The sequence below is a fragment of the Sinohyriopsis cumingii genome, chromosome 10, assembly GCF_028554795.1.
Source record: "Sinohyriopsis cumingii isolate HCF-2022 chromosome 10, ASM2855479v2, whole genome shotgun sequence".
Taxonomy (NCBI): domain Eukaryota; kingdom Metazoa; phylum Mollusca; class Bivalvia; order Unionida; family Unionidae; genus Sinohyriopsis; species Sinohyriopsis cumingii.
In genome coordinates this window covers 3,285,349-3,307,099 of record NC_142970.1, presented here as the reverse complement: position 1 = coordinate 3,307,099, position 21,751 = coordinate 3,285,349, and the positions used below count along the sequence as shown (strand labels likewise).

The window sequence follows — 21,751 nt, the reverse complement described above, 5'->3', positions numbered from 1 at the left end:
GAAATATTTCTCGATTATTATAGATTAACTGAAGCGGAATTGCCAACCTTTGTAATACCAGGATTTAAACCCGACCGACTAAAAAGAAAACTCAACAAAATTATCAATGAATATTTTCCTTAAAGTGTTGAGTCATGGAAAAAAATACATCCACCATCAATAATACTCAGACATAACAATGATCCGTACGGTGACTGCAGACATATTTCACCAGGAATTGTAAATATAACTTCAACAATCGCAGTCAATCTTGTATGGATGTAATTGATGGCAACTATTAAATAGATCTTGAAACACCTAGTCAGGCCCAGCAAAGATATATTTTATATACATTTACATCTCAAGTACCTCCTGGATATTTGATCGCACAAGAGCCTATTAATGCTGTTTATCTACGTTGTCATAATCCGCTTTTACCCAGAATAATTTTCAAACCATTTGACCAGAGCCGACAGTTAATTGATATATGGCAAGACATTCTTAATATAAATCTTTACGTAAAATCATAAACCTTCACCTTCGTGAGATTATAACAGAATTTAGTTTTTACTGCTTCTCGGTAAATAGTACATAAAACAAAAGAAAATCAGATTTGCTTGGGTAATAGGCACTCGAAATTGCAATAATAAACTTTTTTACATAATAACAGGTCAATATTTTTGACAAAGTCAAGGATAAGTCTAGCCACGACAGGGACCCCAGTTCCCATAACTTTCGTTTTCAATACTTTCACTCTCATTAATAACTTTGTCATCATTTTCACGATTTGGCAAACCTTTTCAACTGCCTCACGCGCGTGTTAATACTTTTTTCTTTTCTCATATTCGTCAGCTAATTTTAAACTAATTTTCTCAATCGCGCGTGACAGAGATACAATTTTTAAAACTTCTGCATCTTTGACCGAAGCGAAAGATTGAAACATACACCGTTGGATTTGATTTATAAATCTATGCTCTGCTGGTAGTGTATATCTATCTTCCAATTTCTGTGTTTGCAAAGATTCAAAATTATAAATAGTTTTTTTTCTGAATTATGCTAAATTTGTATGCCTCATTTTTTCATTTCTTAATTGCAGAAATTACACCATTATTATTTTAATAATTCATTATATTATATTATATTATATTATATTATATTATATATATATATATATATATATATATATATATATATATATATATATATATATATATATATATATATAATATATAAAATCAAAATAAGTTTACACATTTATTGTATCAAGCCATTTACAGCGTATATACAATTTTAATTTTAAGGACACAACACATTATCTTAATCATAGTAGCATATTTACCACACTGTATTAAGCTATTTACAGCACTATATACAATCTTAGTTCGAAGGACGACACAACACATAATCTTAATTATAGTAGTATATTTACAGCATTGTATTTAGCTATTTACAGAGTATATAGTAGCATATTCACAGCATTGTATTAAGTTATTTACAGCACTGTATACAATCTTAGTTCTAAGGACGGCACAACATTAACTTATTTAATTCTAAGGACGGCACGAAACATACACGGGAGCCTTCTCTACGTTCAACATATTTTTGCACACACACACACACACAGAGACACAATAATCAACCCCTGGAGAGTGAAAATGGGCACCCACCATGTGGTGACATGGTGGAGAGGGTGTTCTGTTGTTGAAGTTCGAGCTTGGGCTAGAACCCCACATTTAGCAGGAAAAATTGCGAAATATTGCCAACGTCGACAGCTGTCAGTCACGGGATTTGATCGCCAGACCTCGAGCATGAGAATCTCTACTCTAGCATTGTACACATCTTACATACGTTTGGAAATTATTATAAAATTTATATGCTATAGATTTCCTACAAATAACCACGGCGTGGATTTATTTTCCATTTTCCATAACACATCGTATTAAATAATTGTATATATATATATATATATATATATATATATATATATATATATATATATATATATATATATATATTTCTACACTTAACAAAGTCAGATTTAAAATATACGTATTTATGTGTAACAGAGATCTAAAAATAATTACTGCATTACAAAACGGGTTATTGATTTTGTCGAGGGAATCGAAATTATTTGAGAATAAAATTAAAACGTGTAAGTAATTTGAACTATTACATAGAGGATATTTGCTTGATACGAGTGTATAACGGATATATTTCATCGAGTGGATGAAAAACTCAGCATTTTCACGAGTAGCGAAGCCACGAGTGAAAATACTAGAGTTTCACCCACGAGATGAAATGTATCCGTTATTCACTCGTTTCAAGCAAATATTCTTTTTATTTTATGGTCACATACGTTGGCTACCTAAAGTTTGTGACAGTGAATTAGCAGATTTCTTACGGTAATGTCAGCTGTTTACCGTACATGTTCTGCTGTGCTACTGATAAAAAATTAACTGATAATTGACAATACACTAAATGAGAACGAAAACTGGTAAGAGTTTTGGGATGACTGTGGCACGTGGGTGAAAGGTAATCAAGGGGAGGTAAGTATGTCCTGACCCAAAAAATGAGTTCCTGTAGTGAAAAAATATTGCTTTTTTTCACTACAGTGAAATATCAATATTATTTTAATTCGAAGATTAAGTAATTCACTGCTTAGCATAAAATAAAAAATTATATTACTTTGATGATACTAATTATCACAGACGGTTAAATTATTTTACATTTATATTCAATTAGTTTACGACGACAAAGAATCATAATAAATAACCGCGCTAGTTATTCACGCAAAGACTAGTGGGAGAGAGCTTTGCTTGACAAGAGTTATCTCCCTTAATCTTGCTAGTTAGTCACACAGTAACAAGCGTGGTAACTACTTAATTTTTCTGTTGGAGATTGAGCTTTGCTTGACAGAATTATCTCCCTTCAACACTAATGTAAAAATGTATGTTTGTTTATATTCCTTGGAGAAAGCAGATCTGGTAATATTATTTGCGACTTGCTGAACCGAAGGCTTGCAAATATCAAAATATTTTCAGCTGCATTCATTGATTGAAATATTATTTCTTCACCAGTTTCTTCATTTGTAGATGTTGCTGCTCTGGTGATCTTACTACTACAGCCAGTATTTCCAAATTTACAACTTTGGGTCTGAGTAATGGCTCGTAAATTATCTAGAGAGTTATTGAGTTTTTCTCCATTAATATGATCGATCACAAGACCGTCTTTGATTACCCCCCAAAAAAACATTCATACACGAATATATGACCAAAATGTATTTTATTCCCCCCGATACTGAATATGAGATAACTATTACTGACATAACCAACTGTTTTTTTAGTCGACAGTTCCTGATTACACCATCACGAGATGATAAGATGTGTCACAAATTCTTTTTGCTCCATTTATATTTAATATTATTTGTCTGAATAATTATTTTGAAAATCTATTAATATAATCTTCTGCATTTCTTATGACCTTGTCATGATTATCAGCATCAATTTCTTTATCATAATATCTTTTCAGCTCTCTGTATTTTTTACCACCACATTGCACACAAAGCTGTATTTTTCTTCTAACCCCAACACCACAATTCAAACACGGTTTAGGTCCTAAACTCCTTCTCGGTACACTTTGTGAATGAAGTCCACGTAATTCGTTTATGCAAAAGCTTTGTTACAAGGAGTTGTAGAGCCTATCATAAGCCATGTTCATTTATTCTTTGTTTGAATCATTATATATATATATATATATATATATATATATATATATATATATATATATATATATATATGTCTTAATTATAACATGGAAGAGTTATTATGGACGATTAAAATTAAGCCTGTGTATAGATTCGATCTTCATAGAAGAACCCCTCACCCAAAAAGAACTCTGGTTTATCCGACGGAAACTCTGATTAAAAGTATTCGTAATGCTAAAAAAGAATTTCGCATAGATGGCGTAACTCATGTGTGGTCAATATTTAAAATTATACACAACACTGTTGGTGTCGATGCTACAATGAACGACCAGCGAGTGGCGACGATTATTAATTATCTCGAGAATCAAAGATATTTTTCCAGAGTAAAATGTCTTAAGGAAGTAGACGATACTTGGATTATCAGTGACAAAACTGACCCTGTCCGTGATAATGAAAAAATCGCCGTATTAAGTAAAAATTCCAAACTAGGAATGTTGACTGGTATTCACAAACTGTATTATGAAAGAGCGTATCCTGTAACCTCGGTTATTTATCCGCTAAATAATAAACACAGCTTTCATTATCTAAAACCAATTAAATTTTCGAAAATAAACTGTGTAGCCGAACGAGTAACGGAACATTTTACAAAAGCGATACGTGGAAATTAACTATCGGATTAGCGACGTGAAAAAATAAACAAATGGGCTGAATCAGTCAAAGATAAAGTATCTATTATAAATGATGTTGCTGAACTAAGAAAGAAATTAAAATTCCCAATAACACTAAGGAATACCGGAGAGCTTTTTTTTTTTTTATACAAATCAAAGTATAAATCGAAAGGAGCTTTCATTGAAATTATTGATCGAAATGCGCATGCGTTGACTAATGCAGTAAAAATATTTCCACAAAATCGAATTGTTAAATTTTGCCAAGGAGATATATTTGTTTGTATTAACGAAATAAGCAAGAATGATTCTGTATCCATGTGGCTGTTTCGAAACTATAATCAGTTTGTACGGCCTAATGGCGATATTTATCGTACATAATCTCTCCACGAAGAAATGAAGAATATGGCGTTGAAATATACCCATGACGATGATGAACAATTACTGAGTAATTATTTTACCGTTCCGTCAGTTGATAATCATTTTGTTAGATAGAAAAATTCATGGAAACCAAATTGATTGGACGTTCTTGAAGAAATACAACGTAGTTGTGTCGAATACGAACAGGGTAGATTATGTAATACTAAATACGATTGTAAGGATGTTATTTCGGTTGATATGGTTGTATGTTATGCCGGACGTTTTCCTGGTATGGGAGAGTGTTCTAAGTATTTTGACCGATTTGGACATCCAACACACGAGATGACCAGGTCATCGATAAACGGACCATTACCAGATTTTGATCTGACCGGATTCGCTTGTATCGAGTCATTTAAATTTGCCGAAGATCTTCATCCGATTTGTTATTTCTCGTTTGGCAAACATTTTTCAGAAAACAATGTGGGCACCAACAATATTATTGCCATATATGTTCGATGTAAAAATACTATTACTGTTAAGAGGCAATTATATCGCATCGTCCGCAGTATTACCACAACGAAAGATATATTCTGATGCTGAACCTCATGATAGAGCGCTTGATCCACAATTAAGAGAGTTTAAGAAATTAATCAGACTATATATTTGTATTAAATGATATTGTTTTATTTCCTGACAGTGTTGTTGACAGCGCGTTAACGGACGCTAGGATACGCAATAACATTTCATTCATCACAAGGATTAACCATCTCTGGTACCAATATTTGGATCGTAAATTATCGTATCGAATGGTCAAACATAGTTTATCTCGCAGTGGCTCGGGTCAGAAAAATATCCCAGCTGGGGAGAATTGTCATAGACTTCGAAGAAAATAATAATCTAATTCCCGAAAACAATGCTGGCAATGGCGTTGATATAGTAAGAAAAATCGTTCAACAATTGCCTGATCACCATGAATTGCAGTATGTCCTTGTCTAATTTTTACGTTATGTTTTATCATCAAAGATGATACTACACCAAGAAATTCCTTCCCAGGATCAGCTTGTAACAATTGTGGCCTTCCCATGGGTCTTCACTGATAAATTCGTTCAAAAGCAGATACAACTTCAGCTGCTGTTTTAGTTGATAACGGCTCTGCTTCATTATATCTATTTGCAACATCAACGACACTTAATGCGTATTTGCATGTACGTGATTGACTTCTACCAATTTTAATTGTATCGTGTGATAAAAATAAAATATCTACTTGATGAACTTCATTAGGAGTGCTGATATCAAAATGTGCATGCGAAATTATTTAAGGTGGTGATAGATAAATTTGCTATATCCCCAGTTGTGTTTACCAATTCGCAGCAACAGAACTTGTAACATTTGCTGCATCAGCGAGTTTGTTAATCCATGCTCTACCCCTGCAATATTCTTTTGGGCTATAATAAATCGATTCCATTATTTTATATAAAAAAATCGGTTGATTAATTACCAGCTCTTAATATTGGTTTACCTTTCATCGCAGATCTAACCAACCAATTAGCTCATGATGCTCTGAAGGATTTTTTAAAAAAAATGGAATTTAACGAGTGAGTTAACTTCACATATGCAATATGTAGTTGTTGTAAATCATTACTTTTATAGCCATATCATGAACGTCACATGCTTGATCAATAGCATTAATTGGATACTGTTCAAGTCGAGTTCCAGGACCACAATAATTATATCCTGAAAGATGTTTTTCTCCTGGGTATTTAGCCCATGGAGTTCCCGGGTCTGGTAAAACGCAATTATTACCTATTCTGATAATGAGCTGGCTCAAATGGCATAAGTTGTATTTAGTAGGTCCGTCAGTTGATGATCATAGATGTTACAATGTACTTAAAGATCTTAATGCAAATACAAAATTTTTGGACGAAGACGATAATGATATTATTAATTTTTATCACTAATATTGATGAAGCCCCATCTATAGATGACCTTGATGGATTTATTAATAATCTCGTAGTATACGATGATGTAATGCTGGACAAACAATCAAATCCAGATAGAATATGTTCTAGAGGAAGACACAAAAACACAGAAGTGATTTATGTTACTCAGCGATATACACAAATACCTAGTGATCAGAGATAACTGCAATATTTTAGTTGTGTTTATTAGAGTCGATACACATACTCTGCGAAATATTCATTAGACTTGGTGCTCAGGAGATATGGTCATGATTAAATTTAGAAAATTCTTTTCAAAATCTACCCCACACGGATTTATCACGATAAATTTACATGATCCTCGGTCGCGATGTCGTATAGGGCTTGATAAAATATTTGGTATGAGAGAATGATATAATAATGATTTAGTTACTCACACATTTATAGCAGCAGAGAGGGTGCGACCACAAAAAAGTGTCACGGTGGGGAAAGAAAATTTTGAAAAACACGAACGACAAAGATAAAGTAACCCAATTAGAGAAACCCTCGGTAAATTAGAGGCAAAGGTTTGACGTTATTGACCTTATATTTTCATTTTTTTCTATGAGGTTTTTATGTTCATAAATGGACTTTAAAGCAAGTGGTCTGTTCACCCTCTCTGCTGATAATGGTCGTTTTGTTCTCATTTGCTGTGACGATTCATTCTATTTTTATATTTATGTTTGTACTTCAACGAAGATTCGTTGTATATCACTTTACCGATAATTTCAGTAAATTATACAAATACAAGATACTTATTTCATTTTATTTCTTTATGTACGTAACAGGAGAGTTTGTGGTGATTCGAGAGTTTGGAGTGGTTTGGAGTGTTTGGGGTGTTTCGATGGATCGCGTATGAAGGACAATTTAAGGACTATATAAGGGTATTTTTATTCGCAGATCTATAAACGTGCCACGGACCCCAAAATTAATCCGACCCTGTGTATACTAAGGGTCCGTCCATTTAGTACGTACGCATGGAGGGGGAGGGGGTAACCCAAACGCATACGCTTGCGTATGGGGTGGTGGTGGGTCTACTGATAATGTACGTACGCATAGGAAAGGTGTGTATGTGTGAAACCTCGATAATAATTTGTCTAATAAGTAACCTGTTCAACTGAACGGTTCAGTCGCGTTTGAATGTTAGCGGACACTAGACAAACTGTTTAAGTTACGCAGCTTATTTCTTTGATGCAGCCATACATTCAACGTTGGTGGACTATCTGTTTTATTAAACACGTTAATATTATTAATCCTTTGTGGTTTGTGTGTGGATTAAATATATACCGTTCTATGGGGGGGGGGTCAAGCGTACGTTCGCAGGTGGGGTGTGTGTAAAAAATAAGTACGCATGTGTACAGGGAGGGAGAAGGGGTCAAGTTTTGCCCGATTTTTGCGTAGGTACTAAATGGATGACCCCTAATGGCCCCATCCTAGCCATGAGTATATGCTACATCTCCCATGATATTTATGTTTGGTCTACCTCAACATAAATATCATGGTCTTAAATTGTAGGAAATGCGCTCATAGTGCCTTCGGCCAGTATAACCGTCCGTAACACTACGGAGTTCACAACTTTAAATACACACTTACACACAGCACGTGATGTAATCTTAAGACCATAATTTGGAACATGTACATATACGAATCTACCCAGCTCGATTAGTTTTACTTTCAGTTCAGTGTGAAACCCTACTGAAAGGTAAGATTTCATCTGTTTCATTAGTTATCACATACGATTAATCAAGTACATGTTTAGGACTGGACAGATAGGCGTGTTTTACTTTCTGATTGTATTATCTGTATTATTTATTACAGGGTACGATCTATGATTATATAGTCCCGCGATGTAAGACATGGAGCCTGATATTAATAATAACAGGGTTGCCACTGGTTACGTACTTTAAGAAACCATTCCTTATAAGATTGTAAAAGATAGTGTTGTAATATGTCAGCTTCTTAAGGACTAGTATAAGCCTTGGACCTAATTGTTCGGTAATTTGGAGCTTCTCGGGTGGTGCATGAGTGATGATGTCACCCCCACCCCTACTATGTATGTACGGATCAACGTCCGTTCCAGCAAAAGAAGATTGCAAATATTAAATCTGTCTTACGACTTGTTACCTTGTCAATATGAAGCGGTATTGTGCCTGATGAACTGAAATTAACTAAGTCCTCTTTACAAAATGAGGAACGCTGTATTATCGCGTTATAAAGTTAGTATCATTACATATTAAAAGCGTTCTGTTATTGCTGCCTTGTTATAAATTGTTAAGTTTCTCCGTCATTGCCTTTATATATTCCAATTTAAAAAATATATATATGTCTATCCAATCGCCTAAATGTAAATAAAAGTTCTTAGGACGGCTGACCCAGACTACCGTATGATGGGGGAACAACTCTCTATTATCGCGATATTTAACTAAATTAAAAATGGTGGCACGCACGTGTTACAATGGTGGCGCTCTACAGTTTCGTATTTTGCATGTGTTAGAATTTTAAAGAAAAAGAATTTCCAGGCTTTACTCACTGGTTATACTGGCTATTTAAAAAAGACCTTGTATATCTTAGGTATAATTCAAAGAACCTTTAATTCCCTTTATTTTGATGTATGATTGATGGGTGTAATATGGGTTACAGAGTTTACGGCTTGACCTTACTCTAGATGTGCACCTTTCAAAAATGTGCTAGCTCTACTTGGTCATTTTCACTTCCTGAACTTCAGAGGTAAATTGTATAAAAAAAAGAGCCGATAACTATATTTTTACATTTTATATATGTGGTAATTCATTCATGGCACTTTCAGAAGCTGGTATTGTCTAGTCTGGCAAAATTCATTTTCCCTATTTTAATATTTGCTTTGGATAGTGTACTTTAGACTAATTCAGGCTGATTTTTTTTTTAGCACAAGGGAACAGTAATTTTAGTTGGCGGTTAGACCAGCAAGTTGTTCTCCACCTTTTTTGTTTGTTTGACTGGCAAGGTGGAAAACAACTTGCTGGTCTAGTTGGCGGTGTGCCACATGTGCTCGACGCTAGCTTGATGTTAAGAAAAAAAAACAATCATTTTAAGGAAAAAATTGTACAGAGTGACAAAAAATCCTTAGATTACCCCCATGACCCGTTCTGACATAGGACCGTCTCTATCATAATATATCTGTATGATTTTTTCCTTTAGATGATTGTTTTTTTTAACATCAAGCTCGCGTCGAGCACCTGTGCAGTGTGCTATAAGTCATGTACAATTTCCAAAAGTACAATATCCAAAGAAATATCATCCACGATACATTAATGTAGCATGTAGGTGTGCCAACATTCTCTCCATTGTGCATGTTTTAAATGCGAACAACTTCACCTTACATACGTCACTCTCTCAAAAGTACATACTAACTGGTGAGCGTCCCCAATAAACATAAATTTCAATTTACTGATAATATGGAATGTCCACACGTGCACTGGCTGAATATTTCCAAAAAAATAAAGGATCCAATTATTAAATTGAATACACTAATGGCAGGCAAGTTGAAATCTATTATAACAACAATAACTTTGAATTTTGTGAATATATATATATATATATATATATATATATATATATATATATATATATATATATATATATATATATATATATGTAACTGAAATCTTACTGATTTAATAAAAAGTTAAACTATTATTGCTTTCCTATTTATGTAAGATAAATAGGATCATAAGCAACATTTTGTCAATCTTGGTCCGTACGTTGCTACCAAGGAATGAAATTTCAAGCTTAAACTTGTAATGAAATGTATGTCACCAGTGGTATATGACCCATAGCCTTCAAACGTCAGGGGGCCCTGAGTGGCCGAGTGGATCCAATGCGCTCTCCGTTACAGATCACTGCCATCCCACCTCTGTCTGCATGGGTTCGAGTCTCGGTTTGGCCTATGTGGGTATGTGAGAAAGCTTGCCAGTAGCTTCTCGTGGGTTGGTGGTTCTTTCTGGGGTTTTCTCGGGTTCTTCCTCCAACATTAATACTGGCCGCCATGCATAGCCTATCGTGTGCTGAAAAATGATGTTAAACCCCACAACAGCAACAACAACATCAAACATCAGACGATACACTGAGTATATTTCATAATCAAGACCAATGCATATATAGTAAGTATGACAAGAGTTTTGTATATGATGATCAATAGAATTGCATGCACTTTACAAAAAGTGATGTTTATTGTTTAAATGTAGAATTACCCAAAAATGTTGACATTTAGGAGGTAATTGTGCTCTGACAGATTTGCGACCTTCCTGACTACAGCTTTTCATCTGTAAACAACTGATCGTTGCCGCATGTTCAAAATTATTCAGAAATCCTGTTTGCTGTAATTTATGCTACAGATGTTTTATTTGAATAATTCCAAGTATAACACATGTTTGATCCCAAGTATAACACATGTTTGATCCCAAGTGTAAGATTTGCTATACAAATAACTTATTGAATGATCCCAAGTATAAAATATATTACACAAATTTCTCATTTGAATAATCTGCAAGTATAAATATTACATTTATGTCTCATTTGAATGACCCCATTTATAAAATATGTTACACAAATGTCTCATTTGAATAATCCCCAAGTATAAATGTTACACAGATGTCTCATTTGAATGATCCCAAGTATAAAATGTTACACAAATGTCTCATTTGAATAATCTTCAAGTATAAATGTTACACAAATGTCTTATTTGCATGATCCCAAGTATAACAAATGCTATTGTTACATGTCCTTTTTGAATGATCCAAGTATAAAAAATGTTACAGATTTTTTGAATGATGAAAACTATCAAAAATATTGCACAGATGTCTTATTTGAATGATGCCATGGATAAAGAATGTATGATCCCAAGTATAAAAATGTTACACAGATGTCTTTTTTTAATGATCCCCCCCCCCCATATATATATGTTACACTGGTGTCTTATTTGAATAATCCCAACTATAAAAATGTTGCAGATGAGGATGAATTTAAACATTGTCATAACTTAAATTACCGCTCCGGTGGCCTAGTGGTTAGATCGTCTGCCTCAGATGCAGGAGGTCGAGGGTTCAATCCCCGGCCAAGTCATACCAAAGATTTGCAAAAATTATGCTAACAGCTGCCATGCTTGGTGCTCAGCATTAAGAGGTTAGTGTTATGACTGGTCGGCCTGGTGTCAGGATAATGTGACTTGGTGGGACATCATGCCACATGTCTGCGGCATGATGCCCCAGTGCTAGACATCGCTATAAACTGTTACACTGCAGACATCATAGTGATATGACTGAAAAATTGTTAAAGCTACATTAAAAATCCAAATCACACATACACATAAATTGAATTCAATCAAACATTTAGTTAACTGTTGAAATTAATAGTGAAAACAGTACATTAAGTAGAGGAATATGAAATTAATTAAAAAACCATGTTCTGCAGTGACCGTAGGAAATATTTTATAAATAAAGAAAAAAATATTTCATAATGATCTTTATGTGTGAGACAGCAATTTGTTGGAAACAAAATTCATTCTGGACTTGCTCACCCATTTGACACTGGGGTAAAGCAGATATGCGATTACAGTTGTTCCACAGAGCTGATGTCAGTATTTACAAATTGGCTGTTGAGTGGAATCATATATTAAAGTTTTAATCATATATTAAAGTTTTATTACAGATTTGCTTCTGGGAAACAAATAAATACATAATATGGTGACCTTAGCTACCAGCATTGAGAGTAAAATCAGGCTGAATGATGGAGTGGAAATGCCGATGTTTGGACTTGGCGTTTACCAGTCCCCAAAAGGGGAAGAGACTGAGATGGCTGTTATTCATGCATTGAAGCATAAATACCGCATGATTGATACTGCAGAGATATATCGGTTTGTGTTTTAATTATATTTTGCAAGATTATTTTATCTTGGCAGCAAAGGATATCTAAGATGTTTGCAGGATTCATGAAATTAGTGTATTTGTAGCTTCAGATTTTTCATTTCTTATTCCTACTTTTTAAGGGAAGCAGTGATATCATGATGTAGTCCATCCATCTGATATTTGTACATGAGTACGTTCTCAACAAATTTTACACTTTTAAAATCAGACTTGTGAAATTTGCACTTATGTTAGACCTGTGGATGTAGATTATATCAACAATTGTGGATTTTTTATTATCTCATCCTTAGTGGTTTGGGCTGGTGTGGTTTTTACATAAATAGCTCCTGAATTCTTTGACCTGTATATCTGAAAATGTATGACCCAATCACATTTCAAACTGAGACCATCCAGTTATGACCCAGCATCTTTTCCTACCCACGTGGGTCAGAACCTTGCAACACCAGAAACTTGGGATCTGTGTCAAATCCTTTAAACACCAGAGACTTGGGATCTGGGTCAAATCCTTTAAACACCAGAGACTTGGCATCTGGGTCAAATCCTTTGGACCAGAAACTTGAAACAACTGAGATTCCCACACCAGAATATGCCACGCATTAAAGGACAACATTTACTGTATGCATGTAACTGACTTAAGCCTCATAATACATTCCTACCAACCCACCCCAAGACTTTTAGCATCCAGTTAATATTACTTTAACCACTGACATAATTACTGGGCCTGGGCATTAAAGATGAATGTAAATATCCAACTGACATTTACCCAGGGGCAGATTTTACCCGTAGGGACCTACCCTGGAGGCCTAAACTTCAGCTTGGCAGTCACAGTGGGGAAGTGAATTGATACTTGCTTTGCAGACACAGAATTATAAAAAAAAATGGTATCATGTACAGGACTTATACATAGAACCTGTACATTCTTATTGCCAGTTTTGTTGTCATTAATACTTACCTATACATTCTTATTGCCAGTTTTGTTGTCATTAATACTTACCTATACATTCTTATTGCCAGTTTTGTTGTCATTAATACTTACCTATACATTCTTATTGCCAGTTTTGTTGTCATTAATACTTACCTATACATTCTTATTGCCAGTTTTGTTGTCATTATTACTTACCTATACATTCTTATTGCCAGTTTTGTTGTCATTAATACTTACCTATACATTCTTATTGCCAGTTTTGTTGTCATTAATACTTACCTATACATTCTTATTGCCAGTTTTGTTGTCATTATTACTTGCCTATACATTCTTATTGCCAGTTTTGTTGTCATTAATACTTACCTATACATTCTTATTGCCAGTTTTGTTGTCATTAATACTTGCCTATACATTCTTATTGCCAGTTTTGTTGTCATTAATACTTACCTATACATTCTTATTGCCAGTTTTGTTGTCATTAATACTTACCTATACATTCTTATTGCCAGTTTTGTTGTCATTAATACTTACCTATACATTCTTATTGCCAGTTTTGTTGTCATTATTACTTACCTATACATTCTTATTGCCAGTTTTGTTGTCATTATTACTTACCTGTACATTCTTATTGCCAGTTTTGTTGTCATTAATACTTACCTATACATTCTTATTGCCAGTTTTGTTGTCATTAATACTTAAAGGTTGTTGCTATAACCCCATTTGTGTGAAGTTGCCTCCTATTCTGGTGAGGGATTATCTACACATTGCCCTACTCAGCAGAATCAACATTTATTTCCCTACAGAAACTTGCATTCTGTACTACAATTCATCTGTTCTTCCCGCAATGGATTATTGTTCAGCTGTAATTTGACAGGATGTATAAACATCAAAATAGCTCAGAATGCATTCATTTTGATGCTTTTGATGATTATTCATGAAAAGCATTGTTTACACAACTAAAATGGTCTACAGTATATGAAAGGTTTTATTTTCACAAGGCAGTTCTTGTATATAAATGTCTGCATGGAGCTCCACCAGAGGATTATTCAGGCCTTATTCAACAAAATATCATTTGAAATCAGTTTAACATGGAATCCTTCATCCACTGATACCAAGAACAGAATTTAAAAAAGCTTCCAATACTCTGGTACATTTAAGTGGAAAGAGCTTACACTGCATGTAAAATATGCAGAAAATACTACAGTATTTAAGAAGAGATATGATGAGTATGTAAGTGTTACTAATAAACAAGAATTTACTATGAAGATCATGACATGTTACAATAAATCATAATTACTATCATCTTATGGTACAGACTGTTGTACATTTCTTAAGAGTGCCTCAGGGAAGTCCCTTGCTAAACATGTTACTCTCTTTAAATAAATTATTATTATTATTATTATTTTAATGATTATTATTATTATTATTATAAAAGACTTGTTATGATATATTATCTAGCTGAAAGAGCACTTTCAGGTCAGCTTAGTCCCATCCATCTTCACTAGCCAAGGTTCCGATAACCCTATCTACACCTTGGCGGATCGAACAGCTATACAGGTGCTTTTTGCTAGCAACATCTATTGGATTTCATGTGTTGCTAACTAACCAATGGCATGGTGCATTGTACATTGGTCACAAACAGTGGTGGCAATTGACCTATAAAGTATACTTTGTAAGTTTAACATTGAAAGTATGACTATGTACCAGAGGGAAGCCATTAAAGGTGTATTTGAGTGAAAGGCATTTGTGCAAACACGGACTGGCACTGGAAAAGTGCTTATTTATCAGTCCATTCAAGTTGTGTGCTTCCATTGTCTTGATCATGTAGAACAGTGTTCAAATTTAAACAACTTAATTTTGATTGGATGCAGTGGCTTGCAACACATCCAATGAAATTCACAGACCCGAAGCGCAGAAATATCTGCTTGATATGCTGAGGTGTAGATAGGGTTATCGGAACCATGGCTAGCGAAGATGAGTCCCATCAGATGTAGAAGGAGGTTAAAGTTTGGGTTCAAGGCTCATTGCATGTTTGTTAGCATATTATTTAATACATTGTTACTCAGTTGTACTAATTCTTTTTGCATTTTATGGGGAAAAGTTTCAGCTTAAAATTTGTGTTTTAGGTTTTGGTTATAGATAGACAGCAGGTTTGTTTTTAAGGTTTGTTATATATAGACAGCACGTTTGTGTTTAAGGTTTTGGATATATATAGACGGGACATTTGTGTTTAAGGTTTTGGTTATATATAGACAGGACATTTGTGTTTAAGGTTTTGGTTATATATAGACAGCACGTTTGTGTTTAAGGTTTTGGTTATATATAGACAGCAAGTTTGTGTTTAAGGTTTGGTTATTTACCTGTGCAGGTGCTGTGCATTTCAATTTCACTTGTTTGTACTTATAAGCATATTTTGATTGCTTTGCCTTCATTTTGAATAGAGTTTATACTTATAGTTTTTAATATTATATAGTGGAATATATGAGATTAAAGTTTATGTTTTATACATTGTCTATTATGTCAAAGTTTTGAAATCTTTCTTGTTGCCTTATATCCAGTTGTTTGATCGCTTTTAGAGAACACAACCAGCTTTTGCATAATCTACAATAAATATGAAATGGGCATATAATGTTAATTTTATCTGTATACCCACCAGTCTGTCTGTCTGTACATTTCTCATTCTGTCCATCATTCCATGGTTTTGTTTGCAATCCTTTAGGTACATTTTTCAGGCATGCTGATGACTGATCTGGTGGCCTAAGTGGCTGGAGCATCTGCCTCTGATGTGAGAGGTTACAGGTTCAAACCTCGGCCTAGTCATACCAAAGACTTATAAAACTGGTACTAGCAGCTGCCTCACTTGGTGCTCAGCATCAAGAGGTTAGTGTTTGGACTGGTTGGCCAGGTGTCAGGATGATGTGGCTGGGTGGGACATGATGCCACATGTCTGCCCCATGATGCCCCAGTGCTAGACATCACTATCAACTGCCAGACTGCAGACATTGTAGTGATATGACTTGACTTGTTAAAGCTACGTTAAAACTCCAAGGACGGTCTCTCAGTCATGCTGACTTCATGCTTAAGTGACCTTTTTCACCTTGTGCTTAATGTCACCATCAGTGTGTCATACAATGTTTAGGTGTACAATCATGTGATTTTGTGTTTGGATCCCTTACATATGTATTGAGCAGCAGATCATCATATCAAGAGTATGTCACTGTGATCAACATAATATGCATTCATGACTTTTGATTTGTACCTTGAGACAGTTTCTCAAGCAAATTTACTGGTAGGATTAAACACTTTGTGAGGATACTTTGTAATGTACATGACTTTGTGAGGATACTTTGTAATGTACATGACTTTGTGAGGATACTTTGTAAGGATACTTTGTAATGTACATGACTTTGTGAGGATACTTTGTAATGTACATGACACCATCATGTAGATCATTGTGATATATATTTCATACTTTATTGTTTCCAAGTTGTTTGTTTGGAACTTGTACACTGTGCACCATTGGCTGTACAGATACATATATATGTCTCTTTATTAATAATTGTGAGTAGAAGTGTTTTGTTTTAAAAAAAAATCAAAAGTTCATTTTATCGACGAGATCATCATTCCTACCTTAATTTAGATTACTGTAACAATTATGTCAGCTTGCATAAAGAAAATAAATGCACTTGGGCTACCCATTGCTGTGATATTTGCATTGATTTATTTATGTGCAGAGTAACCATTTTACAAAATTTACATTTCTTTTTTTCTCTTTTAAGAAATGAGGATGACTGTGGCCGTGCCATTGGGAAATCTGGTATTCTGCGGAAAGACATCTTTCTGGTGACAAAGCTTTGGGAAAATGGTGCCAAGAGTTGTCAGAGTCACTTTTCAAACAGTCTTGAGAGGTAGAATATTTTGACTTTTACTGGGTAGAAATCAGAAAACATAAAAATCATATTATTATTTTTTAATTTTTTTTTATGGTTAGTATGAAAATTTATTTGTTTTTTTATTGACCCCGTAATATGTTGACCATTGGGTCGGGGAACCATCCCAAGGTCACCTTACATCTGAATTAATCTAGGGACAATAAATTAATGCACATACATACACATGCAAGCACATACATACACATGCAAGCACATACATACACTCAAGTAGTTCACACAACTGAAACACCAATTTCAGCACCCCTTCCTCCGAGAGATGTGTCTGAAATACAATCCAGAGTCCAACACATGACATCACAAACCAGAAAAGATAGGACTCTAATAATTGGCTCCTCAATATTGAAAAGTATAATACCAAGGAGACTTTCTAAAACTGATGTCCAGACTCTAAGATCTCAGACAGAATAATGAATACTGACCTAACCAAATACAACCAATTTATTATTTTAGTAGGTGGAAATGATGCCATTGAGGGAAGGTCACGAAATCAAATCAGAACAGATTTTGAAAGTTTACTGTATGCTGCTAGGTACTGCAGCCCAAATACATGTAAAATAATGATATCAGGACTACCTCCTTGTGTGGAGACCAAGGCAAAAGAAATCAATGATCTGATAATTGACCTGTGTGAGGACTTCAACCTACAGTACATTCCGCAATAGAACATCTTTCTTTCTTCAGAACCAGGATGTCAACCTAAGTCTCTGCCACAGAGACAAAATTCATTTAAGCAGAAAAGGAACCTCTCAACTACTGAGAAATATTAACACATATGCCCCCATTTTCAGGCACTGTAATGAAGAGTACTGTCTCTACTGTGGAGAAACTGGGCACATGACACATCATGGCAAACAGATTGAGTGCTTCAGATGCCATAAATATGGACACAAAGGTTTTGTCAATCAATGTATTATACATATTAGGAAGCTGGCAAAGAGGAGAATGCCTGTGCTTCATTTAAAACAAATCTAAATGTACCTAGTGAGACTCTTGTCTCTAACTATTCAAAGACACTATTGTAAATGCAAAAGATAATGGATTTTCAGGGTTTGTATGTGACTTTGAAGACACTAATATATATGAACATTTAAATGTAGAAATAGGATGTCAGAATGATAAACGTAGTATGGAGTCGATTTCAGTGAGTACCCCATTGCATGATGACATGCATATAATTGATATGAAACTAAATACAAAAGGTTTTAACAATGGTCACTTAAATGTACAAGGTATAGTAGGGAAAAAATAGACCAGATTAAGTTAATGTTGTCTTCCAGGGAAAATAATGTAGATGTTTAAGGACACTGAAACCAAATTAAATGCTAACCACAATGATAATCTATTTCACTGTCAAGGCTACAATAAACCATTACGTAGGGACAGAGAGACAGCAGGGGGAGGTCTTGTATACATTAAAGAAGATGTAAATGCAGAAAGGCAACTTGACTTGGAGTCACATGAAATTGAGAGTATCTGGGTGGAAATGTTTCAAAATAATGCAGAATCATTTCTAGTTGGTTTCGTTTATAGGCCACCTTCCTCCAAAGCAATTTGGAATTATAACTTTTTGAAACAAATGGAAAATGTTCTTGCACAGGAGAAAGAAACATATATACTTGGAGATATAAATAAGGACCTTCTCAATACTCAAATAAGGAACAACTGGATAGAATTTATTGAATCATTAGGCCTAGACAAGCTGGTAAATGAGCCCACAAGGGTAACAGAAAAATCAAGCACTCTTATTGATCACATTTATACCAACCTACTAGACAATGTGGCTTGTGTTAATGTACCAAATGTTGGTCTTAGTGACCTACTTTGTTGACAAGAATGGTTAAATGTAAGAAAAATACATACATAGCGATCACTTACAGATCGTTCAATTTTTTTAATGAAGAACAATTTCTCAGTGACTTATATAAAGTTCCATGGAATATGATCCAAAATTTAGATGACATAGATGAAGCTCTGATGGTGTGGACTGACTTATTCATGGATGTAGTCTCTAAGCATGTACCACTGAAAGTACATCGAGTAAAGACTGAAATCCAACCTAATTGGCTTACTACTGAAATCCTAGATGCTATGAAAACACAAGACCAATTCAAGGCTATGGGAAACCATGCACAATATAAAGTATGGAGAAATAAAATAACAAGTGTGATTAAAAAAGCTATAAAAAAAGACTTATTATCAATCATTGCTTGAAAACAAAAAGAGCAAAACAAACTCCATTTGGAAAGTCTTCAATAAACTCACTGGAGGAACAGACAAAGATCAGACACAAAGAATTCACTCACTTCTGGTAAATGACACCATAGTCACTGATGACAATGACATTGCAAATCTTTTCAATGATTTTTTTTTCACCAACATTATCACAAAGTTAAAAGAACCAGTGATAGAAAACAACTTTAATGAACTGAAAAAGTTCTTCAGCAGCAAAATCTCTAAGGAGGTATGTTTCTCTGTCCCACCAGTATCAAAAAACGTTGTTAAAAAATGTCTCAGTAAACTTGATACCAAGAATGCTACAGGACTTGATCAGATTGGTCCATGACTCATTAAATCTTCTGCCTCTGCTATTGTAGATAGTACAACATTCATAATCAATTTAAGTATTGCAACCTCATCTGTCCCCAAAATATGGAAAACTGCAAAAGTAACTCCTATTCACAAATCTGGTTCAAAGGATGACGCTGATAACAACTGACCAATCCCAATACTACTAAACTTGTCAAAATTGATTGAAAAACATGTCCATGACTCATTCATGACATATTTAACTAAAACGCTTGCTGTTACACCCTAATCAATCAGGCTTTAGACAGAAACATTCCTGTGAGACTGCCTTGATCTCTCTGACTGATAAATGGCTTCAAGCACTTGGCCAAGGTAGAATAATAGGATCTGTATTTGTAGATTTCAGGAAAACTTTTGACATGGTGGATCATGAAATCCTTTAGAAGAAACTGAAAATCTACCAATGTGATGAAAGCAGTTAGATGGTTTACTTCATACCCAAGTGAGAGAACACAACATGTTTATATAAATAATGTTCTGTCTGAACCTGGAACAATTAGATATAGAGTACCACAAGGTCAATTCTAGGTCCATTACTATTCATTTTATTTATTAATGACCTACCACTTTTTACTAAGAGACTCAGTATCATCTACAGATCTCTATGCAGATGACACAGCATTGTCAGACATCCAAAACATGAACTAGAAATTTCTTTACTTGTGCATATGTAATGGCATGGTGGTAAATACTGGTAAAACTAATATATCACTTATCTCTACACAGCAAAAAAGAACAAATCTTGGTAGTGATGAACTATTTCTGACTTGGAAGGATAAAAACTTGCAAATGGTCTATCATGATAAACTACCGGATATTTTGGTAGATAATAACCTATCATGGACTAAACATATCAAACATATCAGTAACAAGGTCAATTCAAGTGTATGGCTTCTCAGTAGGATAAGACATTTTCTCCCTGAAAGACACATACAACTATTTTATAACAGTTACATACAACCCTATTTAGACTACTGTAATACAATATGGAATAATTCAAATGATAAAAACATAGCTAAGAGAGCAAAGCAAGGAAAATTTAGCTGGAACTCTGCTCTGGAATAATATTCCAGTTGACATTAGAAATGCCCATTGACACTCAGTTTCCTTCTTCCAAACCCAATATATCCAGTGGCTTCAGAGATGCAGTTAAAATAAATAAATTCCTTTGTATGAGGGTCTCAAGGTAGATTAGTTCTTGAGCTAATTGTGTTACCCTCTTTAAATAAATAAATTATTATTATTATTATTATTATTATTGGCAAATACATCAAATTATTAATGCATTTAGTCCATGGATAATGATGACTTCAAATTTATTTTGAGATCCACCTGTTGTGGGAAATTGGACAGCTATTGATGCAAGATGTGCTGTTATTTCTGGATGAACAGTTCATCTTGAAATGAGATTAGGTAAACAAATGTAAAGTATAAGCACCGTATTTCATGTATTTTTTCGTACCATTTAATTTTTCGTACACAATCCAGTTATCAAAATAATAATTATTTAAATGTATCATAATTTTTATTACATATAGTTTTGTATTTTTCAAAAAAAACTTCATTAAATCATTGGACATAAAATTTCTACTAAGAAGATTTACATTTGCAAAAAAGATCGAAAATACCGTATTGCCATTTTGTTTTTACAAAAATTAATAATTGTTGGTTAGAAAATACAATGATTGATGCATAATCTCTCTT

The 21,751-nt window shown here is 34.2% G+C and overlaps 1 protein-coding gene across 2 annotated transcripts in view; it reads left to right on the top strand.

The window, feature by feature from the left end:
* The first annotated feature begins 8,242 nt into the window (after positions 1-8,242).
* LOC149789499 (uncharacterized) overlaps positions 8,243-21,751 on the top strand; it is a 39,191-nt gene continuing 25,682 nt past the window's right edge. Inside the window, exons 1-3 of one of the 2 annotated variants that reach the window (XM_089971525.1) lie at positions 8,243-8,385; positions 12,369-12,573; positions 17,288-17,416. In XM_089971525.1, coding sequence (XP_089827651.1) covers positions 12,401-12,573; positions 17,288-17,416 — 302 coding nt within the window. In that variant the 5' untranslated portion in view covers positions 8,243-8,385; positions 12,369-12,400. Of the gene's footprint in view, positions 8,386-9,373; positions 9,411-12,368; positions 12,574-17,287; positions 17,417-21,751 lie in introns of those variants that run through there. The other variant, XM_089971526.1, reaches the window with a different exon arrangement.